This window comes from Electrona antarctica, assembly GCF_951216825.1.
Source record: "Electrona antarctica genome assembly, chromosome: 3".
Classification (NCBI taxonomy): Eukaryota; Metazoa; Chordata; class Actinopteri; order Myctophiformes; family Myctophidae; genus Electrona; species Electrona antarctica.
Genome location: NC_136808.1, coordinates 57,464,061 through 57,489,852, shown reverse-complemented (window position 1 = coordinate 57,489,852; position 25,792 = coordinate 57,464,061). Strand labels below are relative to the sequence as shown.

At 43.6% G+C, this 25,792-nt stretch overlaps 1 protein-coding gene across 1 annotated transcript in view; it reads left to right on the top strand.

The window, feature by feature from the left end:
- Positions 1-25,792, top strand: part of unc13c (unc-13 homolog C (C. elegans)) — a gene marked incomplete at its 5' end in the record, with an annotated part of 345,183 nt that overhangs the window by 248,807 nt on the left and 70,584 nt on the right. The window contains 5 exons of the mRNA XM_079497470.1: positions 2,688-2,784; positions 11,391-11,534; positions 14,260-14,337; positions 20,593-20,670; positions 21,925-21,951. Of these exons, the coding sequence (XP_079353596.1) occupies positions 2,688-2,784; positions 11,391-11,534; positions 14,260-14,337; positions 20,593-20,670; positions 21,925-21,951 (424 nt within the window). The remainder of the gene's footprint in view (positions 1-2,687; positions 2,785-11,390; positions 11,535-14,259; positions 14,338-20,592; positions 20,671-21,924; positions 21,952-25,792) is intronic.

Genomic DNA, 25,792 nt, shown 5'->3' with positions numbered 1-25,792 from the left:
ACAGACTCAAAGCTGTTTATATACACTACAGTGACATGACATCACTGAAGATTCCTTGGTACAGTTTGAATATGGAGATAAGAGGTTTCTGCCCGACTATTGCAGTATCAATACTGCAATTTAGAACTATTACAAGTAAAAGTTCTGAATTCAATATGTACTTGAGTAAAAGTATATATGAAAGTACATATTGGAATCAAAGTAGAAAGTATTCACTATGCAGAATGTCACATTTCAAGTTTTCAAATGTATAGAAATATTTAGAATATTGCCAATCTACAAGCTCACAATGCGTCGCATCGCGACGCATTGTGAGCTTGTAGATCTGCTATTTTCAAATGTATAGGGCTGAAGTGTTTAATGTATGTTTTGTAATAATAATAGTTTTCAAATAATTGTAGTGGAGTAAAAGTACAATATTTGCCTCTGAGATGTAGTGGAGTAGGAGTAAAAGTACTGGAAATTGGAAATACTCAAGTAAAGTATACAAATACCTCAAATTTGTACTTTGTTGCAGTAGCCCTACTTAGTTACTTTCCACCACTGCACAGTAGCAGGTGTTCAGCTGCATTGTTGCAGCTGGAGCAGCAGTGCAGGCTGAGCTGCATGTGTATACACATGCATGCGTATACACATGCATGTGTATACGCATGCATGTGTATACGCATGCATGCAGCGCCCGCTCCATCCACTGTGTATACGCATGCATGCGTATACACATGCATGTGTATACACATGCATGTGTATACACATGCATGTGTATACGCATGCATGTGTATACGCATGCATGTGTATACGCATGCATGCAGCGCCCGCTCCATCCACTGTGCTGCATGTGTATACGCATGCATGTGTATACACATGCATGTGTATACGCATGCATGTGTATACACATGCATGTGTATACGCATGCATGTGTATACGCATGCAGCGCCCGCTCCATCCACGCATGCATGCGTATACACATACTCCATCCACTGTGTATACGCATGCATGAAGCGCCCGCTCCATCCACTGTGCCAGTCTGTTAGCGTAATGACTTGTCTGCCCTCTCCATAGCCGTCATTCACACACTATAATTCTCCAAGAGGCGCCCACACACGCACACACGCACGCACGCACGCACGCACACACACACACACACACACACACGCACACATTTTCTTTCTCTCACGCCCACACACGCACACGCACACACACACACACAGACACACACACACACACACACACACACACACAGGCACGCACTTTCGTTTTCACTTGATCTCCCTCTTTCTCTCTCTCTCTCCCTCCCCCTCCTCTCTCTCTCTCTCTCTCTCTCTCTCTCTCCCTCTCTCTCTCTCTCTCTCTCTCTCTCTCTCTCTCTCCCCCTCTCCCTCTCAACACCCACCTTATTGTTTATTGGGCTGTTCCTTGCTGTATAGCAGATGTCCTCAGACTGGGGTGCTGGTGGGTGGGTACCTCACTCAGTCTGAGGACACACACTCCGCCGCTACATTAAACCAGAGGAATGGCAAAGTGAATCAGACACAGAGCCATTGTCATTCTGCTAGCAGCTGTATATATTTCCTCCTTAATTTCTTCCCCCGACTCATCCGTCCTCTCCTGTCCTCTCGCCGTCCTCCTTGTCCTCCTCCAGCCAATTAGTGTCCATGTCCACAGGCTCAGAGAGTCCCGTGTCCACATCGTTTGGACTTATACTGTATTTTACTTGCTGTGCAGGCCCGAAAACTCTTATCCATCCATCTTCAACCGCTTATCCGTAGTCGGGTCGCGGGGGCAACAGCTCCACCAGAGTGCTCCAGACTTCCCTCTCCAGAGCAACATTAGTGACTTCCTCCTGGGGGATTCCGAGAGGTTCCAAGGCCAGTGAGTCGATGTATTTCCTCCAACTGCGCCTTGGTCTGCCCCGGGGTCTCCTCCCAGTGGGACGTGCGTCGAGGACCTCCCTAGGGAGGCGCCCGAGAGGCATCCTAACCAGATGCCCGAACCACCTAAGCTGGCTCCTTTCCAGGCGAAGGAACATCGGTTCTACTCCGAGTCTCTCTCGTGTGACTGAACTTCTCACCCTATCTCTAAGGGAGATGCCAGCCACCTCCAACTCATTTCGGCGGCTTGTATTCGCAACCTTATTCTTTCGATCATGACCCACACTTCATGACCATAGGTGAGAGTAGGAACGAAGATTGCTCGGTAGACAGAGAGCTTATCCCCGTATTTTAATTTAAATTTTATTTTTAATTATATTTTTTAAGGGGCGATAGCCCCTCCTAAGTCCAGCTTTTGGTGTGTGTAACCCAAATTTTGTCCTAACACAAACATTCAATGCCATTGACATTATTACTGGACAATTTTGAGTGTGAAACATTGTGTACCACAAACATTGATGAAGAAAGTGAGGACGCAAATTGTGGAATGAGATGATGTATGAGTCGCTCTGGACTAAGAGCGTCTGCTAAATGCCTAAATTGTAAATTGATGTACGATGATAAGAGAGCCCCTCACTTCCCATGGGTGTGATTCTTTTTTTAAATCGTTAAATCGTTTTCTCACATTATCCTCAATCTAAATGTTGGTCCAGGCATGCGTGCGTGCGTGCGTGCGTGCGTGCGTGCGTGCGTGCGTGCGTGCGTGCGTGCGTGCGTGCGCTCTCATTGTGACGGCGGCCTTTGCTATTATCTTCCCAGGTGGTTTGAGCCGTTCGTCATCCAGTGGTTGGACGAGAATGAAGACGTTGCCATGGACTTCCTGAACGGGGCACTGGAGCGGGACAAGAAGGATGGAGTGAGTACAGTCTTTCCCATTCTCCCCACCTCCCCGTCCCACTTTATACAGTTTATAACAACGGTACTTGTCTGTCAACATTCTATTCTATTCAACATAGTGCATAATATATGCATTGGGCAGCAGCAGTGTTCTTTCAGAACGGGGAGGCCTGGGAACTTGGGGAATTGGGGGAGCTACCCGGCAGCGTAGGGAAGACTCCTTCGCAGTACAGCTATAGCCACCAGTGTTATTATATAAGCGACGTGGGCTTGCTCTGTGAAGTTGCTTGTAAATATTGGTAGTTCTTTTTTTTTTCCTTTTTTTTCCCGCCTTTTTTCTAAAGTGTAGTTACTTATTCTGGGCTTGCTTCCTAAATGTTGTTTAATCCATTTAGGCTTGACCTCAAAATTTAAAAAAAAATCTTCTAAATCCTATCCTAATAAATATTTTCACGATTTTTCAAAAAATAGCAGACCTACAAGCTCGTAGAGTGGCGCGCGCTATGAGCTTGTAGATCTGCTATTTTTCAATAGCTAAATTATAACATGTTTAAAACACCAAAAGGGGTTCCCGCCCAAAATGGACCAGCTAGTGGTTCTTAAACATTGTCATGCCAGAGTACCACCCGAATAAATCTCCATCTGAACAAAAATCATTGTGCCAGGGAGCCCCTCCGTACCAGGGAGCCCCTCCGTACCAGGGAGCCCCTCCGTGCCAGGGAGCCCCTCCGTACCAGATGTGTGGTGTTGTCAAAATGTTTAAAAAAATATGTTAAATTTGTCACTTTCCCCCCCAAGATTCCCACAAACGCCTTGTGAGCTTGTAGATCTGCCATTTTCAAATAGCCAATGTATATTATGCTCAAAGTGCTCATGTGTTAGTCACTTCTTTTGCGCTTGTTTTCATTGACCGGTTGCTTATTCCTCTCGCAAAAGCTGGCAACACTGCTAGCCACACCGGCATGACATTATACTTTATGATTCATTGGGTTTTTGGCATTAAACATATGCATAACAATTACATTTATGTTTGCCTTTTAAACAATATTATAATATATAATTATAAACAACTTCAATACAAAGAAATGACTGACAATGACGCAATAGTCATTGTAGGCCATATTTAATGTATCACGTCATGTCGACGCATTTGTGACGCATTGTTGTGAGCTTGTAGATCTGCCATTTCCACAATTTCTGAAAAGCTTTACAAACGTATGTACATTTTTCGACAGATGACGGAAAACCTTCTGATGATTATGCAAAAAGAATTGCGATTCTCTCAAATAATTGCGACCAGGAAATTGTGTAATAACTGTGGCAAACCCTGCTGCTGAGTTTTAAGAGCTTAACTTACAGTATGGGGAGGAAAACACTGGTATATTTACGCTAAGTAGATTCAGGTGGGAAAAAGGTCAAAACCGTCAACATTGGGAGCAATACAGTGACAGAAACATAATTCGAGTGAAGACAGTGTTATCGTCCCCCATTCCATCTCTATAGGCTTCACCTATAGACTTTTAAGCTTAAGCTTAAAGCTTAAAAGTCTACTCTAGGTGAATCCTAGTGCAGACTCAAACACGGAGGCAAGGATAAGTTAAGGACAAAGGACAAAATCTAAGTTTTAATTCCCAGCCCAGAGAGTAACAAAAAGGCAAAAGCAGCCTAACGGTCAAATACAGAGTAGGCCAAAACTTTAGTCTTAGAGTAGCAGAGGAGGCGAGGCGAGGTCCAGATCACCTGATGAAGTCCAACCAACCATTGAACCATTGAACCATTGAACCATTGAACCATTGAACCATTGAACCATGGCCGAAACGTTGTGTTTGTGAATGCCAGTGTTTTAAAATAAATGTAACACCGTGGAGCTGTGCTGTGTGCAGACTTCTCTCTTTTACATTGTAACTCTACCTATTGTTCAGCACCAGCGAGGGACTGGATGTGTGCAACCTACCTGTTTTTAAACGAGGTCCAGGGAAGCCACGACAACAGGGCAGAAATCAAACGGGTTCTGGGTTCAGAGAAAGTACAACTCGATAAGGATCTGACAGGAACAGACAGAGCTTACAGTATAGAGACAACTACAGTAGATTATTTCCACAGAGAGAATTAGGAAGAGGTAGGTGGAATGGGAGCCGATGGAACAGACAGGTAAATGAAAAGGCACACCTCAGATGGAAATTGATTGCACATCGTTGCTGTCGGGTAGAAACCTTGTATCTCCATATTACCAAGGGTCCAATACACGCACGCACGCACGCATGCACGCACGCACGCACGCACGCACGCACGCACGCACGCACGCACGCACGCACGCACGCACACAGGCCATGGATTAACAATGGAATTTATTTGAGCTTAAGCGCCAGGCCCCGCAGTTTGCAGGGCCCTGTGCAAGACCATTTCAAATAGGTACAGCTGTTGCTTCCGTCGAAACCATATTCATAGGTGACCGATTTCAACGTAACGCAACACAGGAACCCAGCAGTTTCTTAACCACTCGGTAGGAGGAGATGCAAATATAGCAGATCCAGCGTCCGGAGCAGCCTTATAACTCTATGGAGCAGCCTTATAACTCTATGGAGCAGCCTTATAACTCTATGGAGCAGCCTTATAACTCTATGGAGCAGCCTTATAACTATATGGAGCAGCCTTATAACTCTATGGAGCAGCCTTATAACTCTATGGAGCAGCCTTATAACTCTATGGGAGCAGCCTTATAACTCTATGGAACAGCCTTATAACTCTATGGAGCAGCCTTATAACTATATGGAGCAGCCTTATAACTCTATGGAGCAGCCTTATAACTCTATGGAGCAGCCTTATAACTATATGGAGCAGCCTTATAACTCTATGGAGCAGCCTTATAACTCTATGGAGCAGCCTTATAACTCTATGGAGCAGCCTTATAACTCTATGGAGCAGCCTTATAACTCTATGGAGCAGCCTTATAACTATATGGAGCAGCCTTATAACTCTATGGAGCAGCCTTATAACTCTATGGAGCAGCCTTATAACTCCATGGAGCAGCCTTATAACTCTATGGAGCAGCCTTATAACTCCATGGGAGCAGCCTTATAACTCTATGGAGCAGCCTTATAACTCTATGGAGCAGCCTTATAACTCTATGGAGCAGCCTTATAACTCTATGGAGCAGCCTTATAACTCTATGGAGCAGCCTTATAACTCTATGGAGCAGCCTTATAACTCTAAGGAGCAGCCTTATAACTCTATGGAGCAGCCTTATAACTCTATGGAGCAGCCTTATAACTCTATGGAGCAGCCTTATAACTCTATGGAGCAGCCTTATAACTCTATGGAGCAGCCTTATAACTCCATGGAGCAGCCTTATAACTCTATGGAGCAGCCTTATAACTCTATGGAGCAGCCTTATAACTCCATGGAGCAGCCTTATAACTCTATGGAGCAGCCTTATAACTCTATGGAGCAGCCTTATAACTCTATGGAGCAGCCTTATAACTCTATGGGATCATCGGCGATAGTGCTGGCGGTGCGCGTCATTCACTGGCCGTGCAAACTCAAAAAGTGTCGTTCTTGATTTTTGATTTGGTGTATAGCGCCAGGGCCCTCGGAGGGGTTGATTTGGCACTGCACACACACACACACACGCGCACACACGCACACGCACACACACACACACACACACACACACACACACACACACACACACGATAAATGTGCTTGGACTAGAGTCTCTGTCGGGTGGAAACCTCATATGTCCAAAACCGTCACTTTTCAGGATTGAAAAGATTACAAGCAGCAGATCTACCATCTCAAAACGTGCAACTTCGTGCTGCGTTTCGAGCTTGTCGATCTGCTACCTACTTTAGATACTTATGATCACAAGTAGGGCGTTCATTTACAGAAACACATATTGGAGATAAGAGGTTTATGCCCAGAATATTTATTCCTTTCCATCTACGCACCATTAGACATTACATATAGTGTTACTAACGTCGTCCTAACCCCAGTCATTACATATAGTGTTACTAACGTCGTCCTAACCCCAGTCATTTACCCCCTGCTGCTACGGCAGACTAATGAGGACCTTTAAAGCGTGGCAATCCTTTTTTCTCACTGACAACTTCAACTGCTTTTTAACTTTGAAGCTGTGCACGCTGGAGATGCTCCCATGTATGCAGCGCTGTGGGGTACCAGCTGAGATCTGTTCTTACACACTAGGCTATGTTTCCATGTCAGGGAACACTCAATTGACTTTGATGAAGGCCATGGACCCCTGGTACTAATTAATTTATGTCCTTCTGAACACGTGTTTTTTGATTTTACCCATTAGGAGCTGAGGCCGATTCTACGAATGCCTTCTAAATCAGTAGTTCGCAAACTGTTTTTGTATCAAAATGATTCAACATTTTTTTAATCACATTTCAAGATTTTTCAAAAATGTTCAAAAATAGCAGATGTACTGTACATCTGCTATTTTTGAATAGCCAACGTATAAAATCCAAAATGACACAAATTCTTTCCCGGTTTTTAATGTTTTAAAGTAGATTAACAACTTATTTTGTACCACAAATAGCAAAATAGCCAGTCTGCAGTCCTCGTGAGCTTGTAGATCTGCTATATTGGCAACCTTGTTGTACACTCTCCGAGTCAGCGTTATATATACAGACCTGAATTGGTCCATTTAGTTCCTCAATCAATTTTGCTGGGGACCCCCCTGGAACCCCCTCAAGGACCCCACTTTGAGAACCACTGCTCTCCCCTGAGTCCCCTCTAAAAGTGTTGCTTTGTTTTAGCTGACAACAAAGCAAACAGTGCTTAGTGAATGTAGTGATAGGTTGTTTACAGGAACGGGGCGGTGTCTAAAGATGTTGGCCTCTAGCCCAGTCACACCATTTTGGCTGTCAAGTCTTTGCTCAACAGCTCAGCGCGTTCCGTTATCGCACTCTGGCCGTTTGAGGGTGATTTTTCACAGAGCGCACAGACTGAAAGTTATTACCTGTGGGGCTAACAGGCTAGTAAAACTCCCACTCCTGCCGGTTGGTTGACTTTGAACTTAGTGTTAAGTACATTTGAACGTTTTATTTAAGGCATTTGTTTGTTGCTGCTGCAGTGGCACAAATGCCTACACTCTCACAGAGCCTGCACCACAGAGCCTGCACCACAGAGACTCTCACAGAGACTGCACCACAGAGCCTGCACCACAGAGACTCTCACAGAGCCTGCACCACAGAGACTCTCACAGAGCCTGCACCACAGAGCCTGCACCACAGAGCCTGCACCACAGAGCCTGCACCATAGAGACTCTCACAGAGCCTGCACCACAGAGCCTGCACCACAGAGACTCTCACAGAGCCTGCACCACAGAGCCTGCACCACAGAGCCTGCACCACAGAGACTCTCACAGAGCCTGCACCACAGAGCCTGCACCACAGAGCCTGCACCACAGAGCCTGCACCACAGAGCCTGCACCACAGAGACTCTCACAGAGCCTGCACCACAGAGACACTCACAGAGCCTGCACCACAGAGCCTGCACCACAGAGACTCTCACAGAGCCTGCACCACAGAGACTCTCACAGAGCCTGCACCACAGAGCCTGCACCACAGAGACTCTCACAGAGCCTGCACCACAGAGCCTGCACCACAGAGCCTGCACCACAGAGCCTGCACCACAGAGCCTGCACCACAGAGACACTCACAGAGGGTTTTTTCCCCCCTCATTAGAAATTGATAATTCAAAATATACTCCTCATTGACTTACAGTGTTCAGCGTATACGTCTTACACTGTACGCTGAAACAGCTCTCAAAGTCACTCTTTTAGTAGTAAACAAACACAAACAAAGTTGATTCAGACAATAGCATCACCAAAACTCATGCTGTCTTATATATTTTTTTATAAAAATGTTAACTTCTTGTTGATTTTGCCATTTTGATTAGGAAGAAACCCCAGACTGGATCCAAATCTTCAAATAGTAAAATCAACAGGAAGTTAACATTTTGGCATTTTAACTCTGGATATTTTATTAAGGCAAAGGTCAAATCCTCAAGCTGTGATTTCTTTGCCTGGTTGACTTGGCAGTGTGTAGAACAGCAGGAACAACATTACTAATTCATCATAAGCCTAATTGTACATATTATGTTAGTTGTGTCAGAAACGCTCAATCCTTGCGCTCTGTTTCACATAATCACACACTGCATGGGACCCAGACTAACACAATCTTTCAGTCATAAAGATTTTATTTAATCCATGTGTACAATAGAGCGTCGCAGTCACACCCCCTTTCATGACGACGCCAGGCCCAGGAAATGATTCCCAATGCATTTTTCCCATAGACATTGTTGTAGCGACTACTTCTTCCTCTTGAATCAAATAGAAGTAGCGCTATGAGGCTGAGCTGTCGGCAGGAACTGTGTGACGCGTTTCAATCATATCCAGAAAACTTCTTATTGTGGTTAAGGTGATTTATTAAGAAAGTAACAAGGTCCAAAATGTACTGACAATGTTGATAAATGAAAACGTAGGTATAAACGATTAAACGTAGATAAACGGTCAACAGAAAATATTGAGCCTAGAGCTCACCCCCATTCTCTCACTGAATGCCACTGCCCAGACACACAGCTGACATAAGTAACGTGATTAGCAGACACACAGCTGACATAAGTAACGTGATTAGCAGACACGCAGCAGGAGCTCATCAATCAGGTAAGGGAAGTGGAACATCAAAACCAAGTGTGGGGAAAAATAAACAATAAATAGAAACAAACAACAAAATGTATATTTTGGCTCCTACAGACATTTCAAAAGGTATTTATTTAAAGACGGTTACGCCGCGGACAAAGCCAACTCGAGTCGTGACAACTCATGACAACAAACACAATATTTTGGACCAAACAAATAATTACAAAGAAGAAAAACAACAAAAAAAGTGTTGTAACCTGCCGTATTTTTCTTCTTTCTAATTATTTGTTCGGCCCAAATTCTTTTTGTTTGTTGTCATGATTCGTCACGACAAGAGTTGGCTTTGTCTGCGTCGTAACCGTCTTTAAATAAATACTTTTTGAAATGTCTATGAGGAAAATGAGCAAGGCCCTATTATAACAAGCTTTTACGTCGTTTGTGCCGCCATCCTTAGCGTGGTTATGATGTTCTCCATTCTGTCTCCTCTGTATCACACTGTTTGTGGTGGTGCTGTTTGTGCAGGTACTGGTACAGGTATACGCACTCAGGTGTTAGACGTTACCATCGCAGCTGTGTGCAGGTCCAGGTATACGCACTCAGGTGTTAGACGTTACCATCACAGCTGTGTGCAGGTCCAGGTATACGCACTCAGGTGTTAGACGTTACCATCACAGCTGTGTGCAGGTCCAGGTATACGCACTCAGGTGTTGGATGTTACCATCGCAGCTGTGTACAGGTACAGGTATACGCACTCAGGTGTTGGATGTTACCATCGCAGCTGTGTACAGGTACAGGTATACGCACTCAGGTGTTAGATGTTACCATCGCAGCTGTGTGGAGGTACAGGTATACACACTCAGGTGTTAGATGTTACCATCGCAGCTGTGTGCAGGTACAGGTATACACACTCAGGTGTTAGATGTTACCATCGCAGCTGTGTGGAGGTACAGGTATACGCACTCAGGTGTTAGACGTTACCATCGCAGCTGTGTGGAGGTACAGGTATACGCACTCAGGTGTTAGATGTTACCATCGCAGCTGTGTGCAGGTACAGGTATACGCACTCAGGTGTTAGATGTTACCATCGCAGCTGTGTGCAGGTATACACACTCAGGTGTTAGATGTTACCATCGCAGCTGTGTGGAGGTACAGGTATACGCACTCAGGTGTTAGATGTTACCATCGCAGCTGTGTGCAGGTACTGGTATACGCACTCAGGTGTTAGACGTTACCATCGCAGCTGTGTGCAGGTACAGGTATACGCACTCAGGTGTTAGACGTTACCATCGCAGCTGTGTGCAGGTACAGGTATACGCACTCAGGTGTTAGACGTTACCATCGCAGCTGTGTGCTGGTACAGGTATACGCACTCAGGTGTTAGATGTTACCATCGCAGCTGTGTGCTGGTACAGGTATACGCACTCAGGTGTTAGACGTTACCATCGCAGCTGTGTGGCTGCCATTGTTAGCAGCTGCGTCAGCTCAGACTGACGGCATGGGGCTCTGGTGGACTGATGTATTGTAGACATGCAGTAATTGCCTTGTTGATGTCTGTGCTCTGCTGAAATAAAGTGCTCTGCCATTACCAACTGTTGATAAGCCTCAGGATCTAATACTCCCCTCTCTCTCTCTCTCTCTCTCTCTCTCTCTCTCTCTCTCTCTCTCTCTCTCTCTCCCCCCAATTCATTTCAAAGGGGCTTCATTGGCGTATTGCAAAAGTGGAACAAAACAATATAATGTACAATTAAATGTGGAAAACGTAAAACAGTGCAGGGATACACGCGATGATGTAGTCCTTCAGGTGGTTTAATTCCATTAGACACATCCTTCTCCTGTCACAACAGCTCACAAATCTTCCTGCTGTGCTTGCACATTATCGTACTTCACCCTTTTTTTGTCATTTGGTTTGATCATGAAACTCAATGACGATCTGGTTGTGTGTGTGTGTATCTCTCCCGCAGTTCGTGCAGACCTCCGACCACGCCCTGTTCTCGTGCTCCGTGGTGGACGTGTTCACGCAGCTCAACCAGAGTTTCGAGATCATCAAGAAGTTGGAGTGTCCCAACCCGCAGGCCCTCGCTCACTTCATGTGCCGCTTCGCCAAGGTCAGTCTGCACACCAGGGACGTGAAGAGAATGTTAGAGAGACAGGGGCAGAAAAATAGCGAATATGGAGCCCTCAACGCAACCCAGCCCTTTTTTGCTACTACTGGAGATGTGGCGTATGTCATAGATTTATTTTCTTTTTTTTAAATGTTTTTTTTTTGTGGCTTTCACCTTTATTTTATATATTTTATGGAGGGACAGACAGTAGGCTGACAGGAAATGGGGAGAGAGATGGGGGGAAGACATGCAGTAAAGGCCGTCGGGATCGGGAGTCGAACCCGCGGCACACTGCCAGACTGGATTACCAGCCAAGGTGCCTGGACCACTGAGCCATGGCCCAGGCGTGTCATAGATTTCTAATTCTGTCAGCGTAAAATGCTACGTTCAAGTTCAGAAAAAGCCAATTCTCCTGAATGCTGCCTTCGGGTATGGCATAGAAAAGGGGGCATTTGCATTTACTTCACCTTTCATGGTCTGGAGAGGGCAGTCTTTTTCAGACGGGTAGACGGGCAGGGGCTGAAGCCCCCCCTTTGAGGTCTACACTAGATGTGCACGTGCCTGCTGCCCCCCTCAAGGGAAAGGCTCGCTAAACTGACAAGTTGACAGTCTGAGAGGGTTCAGGCATATATGCAGATTCAGGGAATACATATAGAAAGAGAATAAAATCTGCACTCTCAGTGATAGTATGGAGTCTTGTTTAACCCATTTTGGGCGGGAACCACTTTTGGTGTTAGCATTATGTTATGCTTTAGCTATTGAAAAATATCAGATCTACAAGCTCATAGCCCGCCACCGAGTGGCGCGCTACGAGCTTGTAGGTCTGCTATTTTAGAAAAATCGAAGAGCGACTGACATAGAAACATAGCTTTTTCATAAAACTGTCAGGATGTAGAAGACATTTTTAGAATCTGATCTCAGGTTAAAATTGGTTAATAAAGTTAGGATTCGCAGCAGCAGTCAAACCAGACAGGCGCGTTTCGGCGCCACAGGCCTTTGAAGCGTCAGTGTCGGAAATGTAAGTCTGCTGACACTGACATAACGTCGCTGTCGTTGGCCAGAAACCTCTTATCTCCATGTTTTAACTTTTCGCTTTTTTTTGCCAGTGTGCTAACCTGGCTTATACTCACTATTGGGGCTAGTAGGGACCAGAGCCATAGAGTATAGACAGAGTTGCGGCATTGAGGGGGCAGAAAACAGCCCGGTCACGTGGTTCATGTACTCGTGCGAGCCCATAGACTCCAATCCAGTGGCAAAAAACTACTTTTCTGGCCTTGATAGCCCATTCATCCAAACGGAAAAGTCAATCTGATTGCATTAAATTATGTTAAACGACATTAAATTCACTTTGCCACTCGATTTCCCATTCACTTTATGCATGCGCATACCCTCTTTTCGCCAATAAAGGTCTAGAACAGGGGTTCTCAACCCGTGGGTCGCGACCCCTCGGGGGGTCGCCAAATTATTTTAGGGGGTCCCCAAATTATTTTCAAAATAAAAATAAAAATAAATAAATAAATAAAATATTTTCACGATTTTTCAAAAATAGCAGACCTACAAGCTCGTAGCGCGCCACTCGGTGGCGCGCTATGAGCTTGTAGATCTGCTATTTTTCAATAGCTAAATTATAACAATGCTTAAAACACCAAAAGGGGTTCCCGCCCAAAATGGTTTAAGGTTATTGTAGCAGTCAATTTATATTGGGGGTCGAGAGGGGGCGGGGCGGGGGTCCCGAGACATTGCCAAAGCATTTCCGGGGGTCCCCGGCCAAAAACGTTGAGAACCCCTGGTCTAGAAGGTCCACCATTGGACTGGCCCCAATGAAGTGAACAGAGTTTTCGTAAAACTCTGTCTTACTCTATGGCTCTGTTAGGGACCTAGTAGACACTTTTCCATGATTGGCTGCCTTGTCTCTAGGCTACCTCTAAGCCAATGGGAGACTTACCCATAAAACCCATTGTCTGAACGGAATCTGAAGATTCTCAACGGCAGCCATTGTTGTTTACATACATGGAGGGGCAGAGGCTGAAAACTCTACTAGGCCACGTAATTATCAATTTACAGACACGGTGATGCAATAATTAGGGCATGGGCAGGGATGAGATATTGGGGTGGTAGAGACCCCCAGGTGCAGTTATGACACATTCTTGTTTTTGTTTTTGTTTTGTAAATGAATGCCCTACTACAGCGTCACACAAAAGCACCACATCAAAAGTATAGCAGATTGAGCCACATGAGGCCCCCCCACCTTCACTTAATGAAGGTTAAATATCCGAATATTGATATTGTATTTATTTCAGATGTGTGCCACACGTATAACTCAATGGGGAGGCTCTTAGATTGAAAGACATTTTGGACGAAAACTCTGCGTTAGGAAGTAAAAATCCCCTATTTAATGGCTGCCGCAAATCCACCCAAAACAAACTTTTTGTAAGGGAGGATCATTATCGTTTTGAGAAATGAGAAGCACTGGAATTGGGTTCTTTGTCCACCAACTGGTCATGACCCCTCCAAAGAGACAGCAATAATTCACACTAGACCAGTTTGATCTCTTTCTTGGCTGTCTGGTGGTTATCATTATGTTTTGACTGCTTGGGGGGGGGGGGGGGGGGGGGGGGGGGGGTTCGCAGACTGCCAGCGATCTAATAATAGAGTACAGTAAACAGACGGCAATTATAAATTATCTCTCTCTCTCTCTCTCTCTCTCTTTCTCTCTTCTCCCCCACAGACTATCAACAAAGTTCTTCTGCAATACGCTGCAATCATATCCAAGGACTTTCACTTGCATTTAAGCAAGGAGAATGTGGTACGTGCTTTTCTTTCTTCTTTCTGAATCATTTTGAGGTTTTCTCAGAAGGTTCCTCTTCCATGACGTTTCCTAAACATTAGATTCAAATCATCACAATATCTCTACCCCGCTGGGGGGAGAAGGGGTCCTACTGTCTGGAGACAGTAGCCAATAGCATCGCAGGAAAATAGGTATTTTTGACCTGAAGTCAGCTTGTGTGGTACCTGGCCTTACTAGTTTTTGGTATAAATCAGTGCTATTGAACACAATCATAGTAAACCAATAATAGTAAAAAGTGCTTTGGTCAAAACATCTTAACTCCATTGGACCCTCAAAATGTCTGCTAAAGCAAGCAACTAACTCCACCACCTCTCCCCCTCTCAGGGAAGTAATTGACAATATATAAAGTCACAACACCAACTTTGATGAGGCTGTATTGCTTTGTTTTAAAAATATATATAAGGTTTTCTTTATTTCCTGAAAAATGTATATTTTTAATTTCCTGAAAAATGTATATTTTTAATTTCCTGAAAAATGTATATTTTTAATTTCCTGAAAAATTTATATTTTTAATTTCCTGAAAAATGTATATTTTTCATTTCCTGAAAAATGTATATTTTTCATTTCCTGAAAAATGAACATTTTGGAGTTATGAGGTTTCCTCCCGACAGCAGAGATACAGTATATTGGTTTGCAGTGCACTTCGTGGTGGCCAGAATGGAAAATATGTAAAGCCTTTTGCTGGTGTTGCCATGGTTACCATTATCTGTCAGAGTGGTGGGGTGGGGGTGCCAGTGAGCGACATGGCAGGTCGGGAGACTTTGATCTGAGTTTAGAACGTAGAGCACTACTGGTTCTTAATGTTGTCTGAGGACCCCCAGGGGTCCTTGAGGGGCGTTACAGGGGGTCCCCAGGGGTCCTTGAGGGGCGTTGCAGGGGGTCCCCAACAAAAATGTGTTCATATAAATTTGTATCTGAATCAGTCTTCTAAATCCTCCAGTTTTCTGAAATAAATATTTTCACGATTTTTCAAAAATAGCAGACCTACATGCTCGTAGCGCGCCACTCGGTGGCGCGCTATGAGCTTGTAGGTCTGCTATTTTTCAATAGCTAAATTATAACATAATGTTTAAAACACCAAAAGGGGTTCCCGCCCAAAATGGCCACTTTAACCCTTTAAGCGTTCTTAGGCTTGTAGATCTGCTATTTTCAACAAATCTTGAAGAAATGTGGAAAACCGTGGGTCTGTTGATGATAAATGGTTTGAGAACCATTTAATAAGGGAAAATTAGCTAAATGTGTGGCAAATCTGCAAATAAAAAATGCTTACCACTAGCTTTCTTCACAGATGTGTTCATAAAGGTGTCTACAATCACATATACATTTGTTCCAACCCAACTCCCTTGGGGAACTTTGTGACAGCTACTGAAAGATACGGTTACAGAATTCTGTAACTGTCTCTCTGTGTCCCTTTATGCCTATATATGGAGCTTTGTGTCAGGCTGAGGCATGCCCAAGTATATGTTGTGATGTCAGAACAGGCCAGCTCCATATATTGTGGAGATATAGGGGTGATCAGGTCCAGAGCTAGGGCAGAGGCTTTGGTGCTATCTAAAATATGTGCGACCTTCTGAAGTCATGACAAATAGTCGGGGGTGGATTTGCATCAGCGTAACAGGGGCTTTCCCCCCCTGTTACGCTGATGCAAAAAAATGTAGTCAGGGACAAATTGATTTCAAGATTTTAAGCATTAAAAATACATTTATCACAATTAATAACATTTGGTGAGAAGCATTAGAACTATAATAAGATTTTATTTGAACTATAATAGATTTTATTTGAATTTGATTAGTTATATTTGTAACTGAAGCTGAATGAACATGATGTGGGTCATGGCATTTTAGGCACACATTTTAGGTACACATATCTTTTTTCTATGGTAGAAAAGCTTTAATAGTATAAGATAAGCTTTTTGGAATTAGCGTTTTTGCTTAATTTACACAATATATGCTGTATAATAATACCCGCATGGGACACAAATGGCACTGAATACTAGGAATGACCATGAGGTCCACTTGGTTCCATTTGTACACTGTCAGAGTTGCAGACCTGTAAGGCAGGGGTTCTCAAACGTTTTAATGTCAAGGACCCCCAAATTGATGTATTTGGCAGCGGACCCCCCCGGACCCCCAGAAGAGAGGATTTGTGTTAAAATACTCCAAATAGAGATATTCAAGATTATTATTATTCATTTATTTAAAATATTCAAAAATAGCAGATGTACAAGCTGCTATTTTTGAGCAGTGAGCTTGTATTATGTGCTACTTTTGAACGGGCACATTCTTTGCTATAGGGACCCCCTGAAATCACCCCAAGGACCCCTCGGTGTCCCCGGACCCCACGATGGTTCCCCGGTGGGTACCCAGGGCCGGATGTTGAGAAAAAGAACCACCGTTTTAGAGCTGGACTCTGGTAGCTGTCCTCTCTAATGCTCCGCACAAACTGTCTCTATTAAGTGCGAGGCAGTTATTCATGTGCAGGCCCTTAAGCTATTGTGGGGAAAGTCATTGGTAGTTTGCGGGAGCGCCTGTCTATTGTTTAATGTGACAGATGACACAGCACAGGGACTTCTGCTGCCCTAATTATCCACACTGGCCCTTTGAAGTTATAAAGTGGATAGGTCTAATAGACAGCCCTTCATTTGTACCCTCCTAGCGCCCGAGACACATGTTTCTGTGCAGTGTTGACAGGGCCTGTCAGAGACTGCAGAGACTCATAAAGATGTCTGGAAAAGGCAAAGTGGTAAAATAAAAGAAGGCAAAGACAAACATAATAGGTAATATGGTATGCTAAAAGAGTCTTGCTGGTAGATATTGTATAATGAGGGAGACGGGACACCGTGGAGTTAAGTAATTCCAACAAGTTTACGAGTAACAAGGAAGTCACATATACAACCAATGCATCATGGGTACAGCAGTTTTTGCAATACTGCAACATATATGCTCATTACATCATGGGTGATTGGTTTGTCCAAATCTAATGGCTATTTTCCCACAATGAAAGGGTTAGTTAGTGCCACCGCTCCCGAGCAGGGCCCAAATTATAAAGTTCTGTTAAGTTCTCAGAACTTAACAGGCCCTTAAGCTATTGTGGGGAAAGTCATTGGTAGTTTGCGGGAGCGCCTGTCTATTGTCTAAGTTCTCAGAACTTAACATCCGTTAAGAGATACAAGGAGCATCACTAATGAGATGATTAAGTTAACTGTTCCCACGAGTGCAATGTAACCCTAACCCTTGTGTATCTTCACAAGACAGCTTGAGAATAGCTATAGCGACACGCAGATCCAACGATGAATACTTAATTTTGCCATACATGCTAGAGTACCGATAAGTAAATGTAGTGAAATTCTCATTAAGGGGCTAACTACTCTACCGTACCATATATAGATTAACGTTCTGCCGTCCTATGATGTGTTGTAATATATTTATAGAGGTTTTAGCATCTTGACCTAATCTTCTAGTCCTTAATCTGCTGGCTAGATACCACAGTTGTAACAGTTGTATAAGTGCATTACAGGGCCTTATTAACACCTCTGAGGGCCCCTGGGCACTGAAGGTTCATCATTAACACCTCTGAGGGCCCCTGGGCACTGAAGGTTACATTACAGGGCCGGATTAACACCTCTGAGGGCCCCTGGGCACTGAAGGTTCATCATTAACACCTCTGAGGGCCCCTGGGCACTGAAGGTTCATCATTAACACCTCTGAGGGCCCCTGGGCACTGAAGGTTCATCATTAACATCTCTGAGGGCCCCTGGGCACTGAAGGTTCATCATTTCAAATTATTATTATTATTTTAAACGGTCGAAGAAAAAACATATTCAAAATAAAGAAAGAAGATTCCTTACAGCCGTCATATCTTTCAGGGGAATGTTGTCGTGGTACAGAATGAGTATAATGTCCGCCCTAACAGGGGAATGTTGTCGTGGTACAGAATGAGTATAATGTCTGCCCTAACAGGGGAATGTTGTCGTGGTACAGAATGAGTATAATGTCTGCCCTAACAGGGGAATGTTGTCGTGGTACAGAATGAGTATAATGTCTGCCCTAACAGGGGAATGTTGTCGTGGTACAGAATGAGTATAATGTCTGCCCTAACAGGGGAATGTTGTCGTGGTACAGAATGAGTATAATGTCTGCCCTAACAGGGGAATGTTGTCGTGGTACAGAATGAGTATAATGTCCGCCCTAACAGGGGAATGTTGTCGTGGTACAGAATGAGTATAATGTCCGCCCTAACAGGGGAATGTTGTCGTGGTACAGAATGAGTATAATGTCCGCCCTAACAGGGGAATGTTGTCGTGGTACAGAATGAGTATAATGTCTGCCCTAACAGGGGAATGTTGTCATGGTACAGAATGAGTATAATGTCCGCCCTAACAGCTCAAATAAAATGATTGATGTTACCAATATAAAGTTCTAGCTGAGAAACGATCTCGGATTCCATCTCTGTTGGGTGGAAACCTCATGAGTCCAAAACTGTTACTTTTCCAGATTCAAATTGAAAAGCATCAGAAACAGTAGATCTATAAGCGGTGTGTTTCAAGCTCGTAGATCTGCTATGTTTTGTGTGGCGCTGTAGTAAGATCAAGTAGGACATTCATTTAAAAAGATCATACATCATCATTCATCATCTCGTTCCGGCCAATCACAATTTGCGTCCTCACTTTCGTCTTCAATGTTTATGTTTACACAATGTTTGTGTTTACATAATGTCAGTGTTTACACAATGTTTTAAACACTCAAAACTGGCCATTCATTGTCAATGGCATTCAATGTTTGTGTTTGGACAAACACTCAAAACTGGCCATTCATTGTCAATGGCATTCAATGTTTGTGTTTGGACAAACACTCAAAACTGGCCATTCATTGTCAATGGCATTCAATGTTTGTGTTTGGACAAACACTCAAAGCTGTCCATTCATTGTCAATGGCATTCAATGTTTGTGTTTGGACAAACACTCAAAGCTGTCCATTCATTGTCAATGGCATTCAATGTTTGTGTTTGGACAAACACTCAAAGCTGTCCATTCATTGTCAATGGCATTCAATGTTTGTGTTTGGACAAACACTCAAAGCTGTCCATTCATTGTCAATGGCATTCAATGTTTGTGTTTGGACAAACACTCAAAGCTGTCCATTCATTGTCAATGGCATTCAATGTTTGTGTTTGGACAAACACTCAAAACTGGCCATTCATTGTCAATGACATTCAATGTTTGTGTTTGGACAAACACTCAAAACTGGCCATTCATTGTCAATGACATTCAATGTTTGTGTTTGGACAAACACTCAAAACTGGCCATTCATTGTCAATGACATTCAATGTTTGTGTTTGAACAAACACTCAAAGCTGGACATAGGAGGCCACACAAAAAGTAAATATGGAGATAAGAGGTTTCAACGACAACACATTCAGGGCTAGTATTTTATCATATTGAGATCTTATTATGCAAACTGGTTGGCGGCGATGATCGTCATCATCTATTGTCGTCGTCAACAACTGGTTTCACGTACGTTTTGGTGGAGGGTTTACAATGAAGAGATGACAAATAAAGGGACCTTTCGATACGAGATTAGATATGGATTTGGTCCACTTGACATTCAACTCAGACACTATAGTAATACACGCTATAGCTATAGCATGAATCCCAGTACAATATTCATCGTCAAGGTTTTGATTTGCTGGAGGGGGGGATGTCGAGGAAATCGGTTAGGAAAATCCCCCCCCCCCCCCCCCTGCCCCCCTCCTGTTTGTTGCCGTTGGGGATAATGCTTCATCCCTGCCTGCTATAGTGATCTGACTGAATTAAAAACATACATTTCCTCATCTCATATGTTTGATATAGTATCACTATTTAACAATGTAATAAAATAAATGATGTGATTGTTTCCATCACATTTTGAATACAGGCCTTAGCTTGCAACGGGGTATTTTTTTTTCTTTTTTATATAAATCGTATAGGGGTCCTTGGCGCAAAACATTTGCAGATGGGGGTCCGCGACCAAATACATATCAATGTGGGGGTCCTGACTCCTGACACGAAAACCATTTAGAACCAGTGCCTTACCTTCCCTTCAATTAAAACAAATCGGAATACTTGTTGAATACTTATAGTGTGTGTGTGTGTGTGTGTGTGTGTGTGTGTGTGTGTGTGTGTGTGTGCGTGTGCGTGCGTGCGTGTGCGTGTGTATACGTCTCTCTCTCCTGCAGCCCTGCATCCTGCTCAACAACATCCAGCAGCTACGTGTCCAGCTGGAGAAGATGTTTGAGTCCATGGGAGGCAAACAGGTCTGTTCACCTTTCTATTGTCTATCATGATGTATAGGCATGCAACCGTTTAGCCAATTATTTCATACGTATTTGTTTATACTGTACGTACAATTAGTTGATATATCGTCTTTGTCCAAAACTGTTACTTTTCACGATTCAAATAAAAAAATAACAGCAAAAGTATCAGATCGACAAGCTTTTGAGCCTGTACGGCACCGGATGACTAGAAGGATAACCCCCTTTGTCCCAAGAAGTCACGATATAGGCCGCCTGGGGAGTGCATGAGTAAAACTTATTTTTGTTTGGCTTCCTTACAGACAATGCAGCGGCATAGATAGCATAACATTCAAAACTATGATTAATTTGTGGAGATAAGATATCATCTTCATATTCAAACTTTTCATGTTTTTTTTGTTTATTTTATAGATTAACGCCCTACTTGATCACACTACACTGCAGCATCACAGAACAGTATCAAAAGTATCAGATCCACAAGCCCCAAACACTTTGGAATTTAAATCCTGAAAAGTAACAGTTTTTTGATAGGTTGAGGTTGATGAGACGATATGGTGTGAATGTAGTGGTTGTGATTGGACTCCAGCCATGACATTATGTACCGTATGAGATGACATAAAGGTAATCCTTTTCCTCCAGGTCTGTGAGTCAGCCGTCTATAAAAGGACGTACCCTGCTCTCCAAGCACGATCACTTATTACTAATATCCTTTCTACTACTACCTTCTCTAAATCATTAACCACCCCCCTAACCCCCCCCCCACACACACACACACACACACACACACACACACACACACACACACACACACACACACACACACACACACACACACACACACACACACACACACGCCCCTACGATCCCTACGATGTGTTTTCCTCCTTTTTAACCGTGTCTGTCTGTCTGTCTGTCTGTCTGTCTGTCTGTCTGTCTGTCTGTCTGTCTGTCTGTCTGTCTGTCTGTCTGTCTGTCTGTCTGTCTGTCTGTCTGTCTGTCTGTCTAACCTCCCAAGGAGAAGCAGAGGCTCCTTTAACAGCTCACCGTGCATGTCTTCTTCTTCTTCTTCTTCTGTACGAAAATCTAAAGCTTGTCGTTTTTACACTGTGTTTTTTGTCTCCTGTTGTTTTGTTTGTGTGTGTGTGTGTGTGTGTGTTTGTTTTTCCTTCCTTCCTTTTTAATTTCTTTATTAATTCTGCCCCCCCCCTTCCCCCTCCCCATTCTCCTTGTGTTGATCTCTCTCCGTGTTGTCTCCAGGAGGAGGGTGTTGTCACCTTCTGTAAGGTGTGTAGCCATAACAATAGGACTGTTTAAAAAACATCTCTCCTCTCTGCTCCCCACCATTTACCCTCCCCCCACGACACTAAAAGCACGCCCTCCCCTGCCCCCCATCCCCATGCCCCCCCTGGCCTGTACCCTCGCCCACCCGGCTGCCACGCCCTCACCCACCCTCCCAACGCTTCTCCCTCCCCCCTTCAGCAGCATGTCCTCACAGAGCATATGAAGTCAGAACGATGCAGAACGCTGTGGACAAGGCTTTGGGAACATAATATTATCAGCCACCCAATGCTTCAGGTGTACCGTATTAGTTTAGTGTTCTCACTCATTGTTATGGTCTTCACCCCCCACTGCCTCTGTCTCTAATGCTGCTATAGGGCTGGGATCAGCTCATTTTCTTTCCAAAATGAGCAGCTCTACACTTTAGAAACGAGCCCCAAAAAACTACCAATAATTTTCAAGCCAGAGGCGTCATCATTAGTTTGGTTTGACCGTTTAATTTTGTTTTGTATTATAGTCCTAAAAGCCAGTGACACGAGGTCAATCCTTCCTTTCTTTCTTTCAACCTGGAGCCCTGAAGCAGAGGCTCGATCCCCCAGTCCACCGGTTGGCTGTCTGCCCCCATTGCCCAAGCTTTAGACCACTAAATGCTGCAGACAGGACATTTCAGATGACTGAATGCTTCAGACAGGACATTTCAGATGACTGAATGCTTCAGACAGGACATTTCAGATGACTGAATGCTTCAGACAGGACATTTCAGATGACTGAATGCTTCAGACAGGACATTTCAGATGACTGACTGCTTCAGACAGGACATTTCAGATGACTGACTGCTTCAGACAGGACAACATTTCAGATGACTGAATGCTTCAGACAGGACATTTCAGATGACTGAATGCTTCAGACAGGACAACATTTCAGATGACTGAATGCTTCAGACAGGACATTTCATGACTGAATGCTTCAGACAGGACATTTCATGACTGAATGCTGCAGACAGGACATTTCATGACTGAATGCTTCAGACAGGACATTTCAGATGACTACATGCTTCAGACAGGACATTTCAGATGACTAAATGCTTCAGACAGGACATTTCATGACTAAATGCTTCAGACAGGACATTTCAGATGACTGAATGCTTCAGACAGGACATTTCAGATGACTGAATGCTTCAGACAGGACATTTCAGATGACTGAATGCTTCAGACAGGACATTTCAGATGACTGAATGCTTCAGACAGGACATTTCATGACTAAATGCTTCAGACAGGACATTTCATGACTAAATGCTTCAGACAGGACATTTCATGACTAAATGCTTCAGACAGGACATTTCAGATGACTAAATGCTTCAGACAGGACATTTCAGATGACTGAATGCTTCAGACAGGACATTTCAGATGACTGAATGCTTCAGACAGGACATTTCAGATGACTGAATGCTTCAGACAGGACATTTCATGACTAAATGCTTCAGACAGGACATTTCATGACTAAATGCTTCAGACAGGACATTTCATGACTAAATGCTTCAGACAGGACATTTCAGATGACTAAATGCTTCAGACAGGACATTTCAGATGACTGAATGCTTCAGACAGGACATTTCAGATGACTAAATGCTTCAGACAGGACATTTCAGATGACTAAATGCTTCAGACAGGACATTTCAGATGACTAAATGCTTCAGACAGGACATTTCATGACTGAATGCTTCAGACAGGACATTTCAGATGACTGAATGCTTCAGACAGGACATTTCATGACTAAATGCTTCAGACAGGACATTTCATGACTGAATGCTTCAGACAGGACATTTCATGACTGAATGCTTCAGACAGGACATTTCAGATGACTGAATGCTTCAGACAGGACATTTCAGATGACTGAATGCTTCAGACAGGACATTTCATGACTAAATGCTTCAGACAGGACATTTCAGATGACTGAATGCTTCAGACAGGACATTTCAGATGACTGAATGCTTCAGACAGGACATTTCAGATGACTGAATGCTTCAGACAGGACATTTCAGATGACTGAATGCTTCAGACAGGACATTTCATGACTAAATGCTTCAGACAGGACATTTCATGACTAAATGCTTCAGACAGGACATTTCATGACTAAATGCTTCAGACAGGACATTTCAGATGACTAAATGCTTCAGACAGGACATTTCAGATGACTGAATGCTTCAGACAGGACATTTCAGATGACTGAATGCTTCAGACAGGACATTTCAGATGACTGAATGCTTCAGACAGGACATTTCATGACTAAATGCTTCAGACAGGACATTTCATGACTAAATGCTTCAGACAGGACATTTCATGACTAAATGCTTCAGACAGGACATTTCAGATGACTAAATGCTTCAGACAGGACATTTCAGATGACTGAATGCTTCAGACAGGACATTTCAGATGACTAAATGCTTCAGACAGGACATTTCAGATGACTAAATGCTTCAGACAGGACATTTCAGATGACTAAATGCTTCAGACAGGACATTTCATGACTGAATGCTTCAGACAGGACATTTCAGATGACTGAATGCTTCAGACAGGACATTTCATGACTAAATGCTTCAGACAGGACATTTCATGACTGAATGCTTCAGACAGGACATTTCATGACTGAATGCTTCAGACAGGACATTTCAGATGACTGAATGCTTCAGACAGGACATTTCATGACTAAATGCTTCAGACAGGACATTTCAGATGACCGAATGCTTCAGACAGGACATTTCAGATGACTGAATGCTTCAGACAGGACATTTCAGATGACTGAATGCTTCAGACAGGACATTTCAGATGACTGAATGCTTCAGACAGGACATTTCAGATGACTGAATGCTTCAGACAGGACATTTCAGATGACTGAATGCTTCAGACAGGACATTTCAGATGACTGAATGCTTCAGACAGGACATTTCAGATGACTGAATGCTTCAGACAGGACATTTCAGATGACTGAATGCTTCAGACAGGACATTTCATGACTGAATGCTTCAGACAGGACATTTCAGATGACTGAATGCTTCAGACAGGACATTTCAGATGACTAAATGCTTCAGACAGGACATTTCAGATGACTGAATGCTTCAGACAGGACATTTCAGATGACTGAATGCTTCAGACAGGACATTTCAGATGACTGAATGCTTCAGACAGGACATTTCATGACTGAATGATTCAGATAGGACATTTCAGATGACTGAATGCTTCAGACAGGACATTTCAGATGACTGAATGCTTCAGACAGGACATTTCAGATGACTGACTGCTTCAGACAGGACATTTCATGACTGAATGCTTCAGACAGGACATTTCAGATGACTGAATGCTTCAGACAGGACATTTCAGATGACTAAATGCTTCAGACAGGACATTTCATGACTGAATGCTTCAGACAGGACATTTCAGATGACAGAATGCTTCAGACAGGACATTTCAGATGACTAAATGCTTCAGACAGGACATTTCAGATGACTAAATGCTTCAGACAGGACATTTCATGACTAAATGCTTCAGACAGGACATTTCAGATGACTGAATGCTTCAGACAGGACATTTCAGAGGACTAAATGCTTCAGACAGGACATTTCAGATGACTAAATGCTTCAGACAGGACATTTCAGATGACTGACTGCTTCAGACAGGACATTTCAGATGACTAAATGCTTCAGACAGGACATTTCAGATGACTGACTGCTTCAGACAGGACATTTCAGATGACTAAATGCTTCAGACAGGACATTTCAGATGACTGAATGCTTCAGACAGGACATTTCAGATGACTAAATGCTTCAGACAGGACATTTCAGATGACTAAA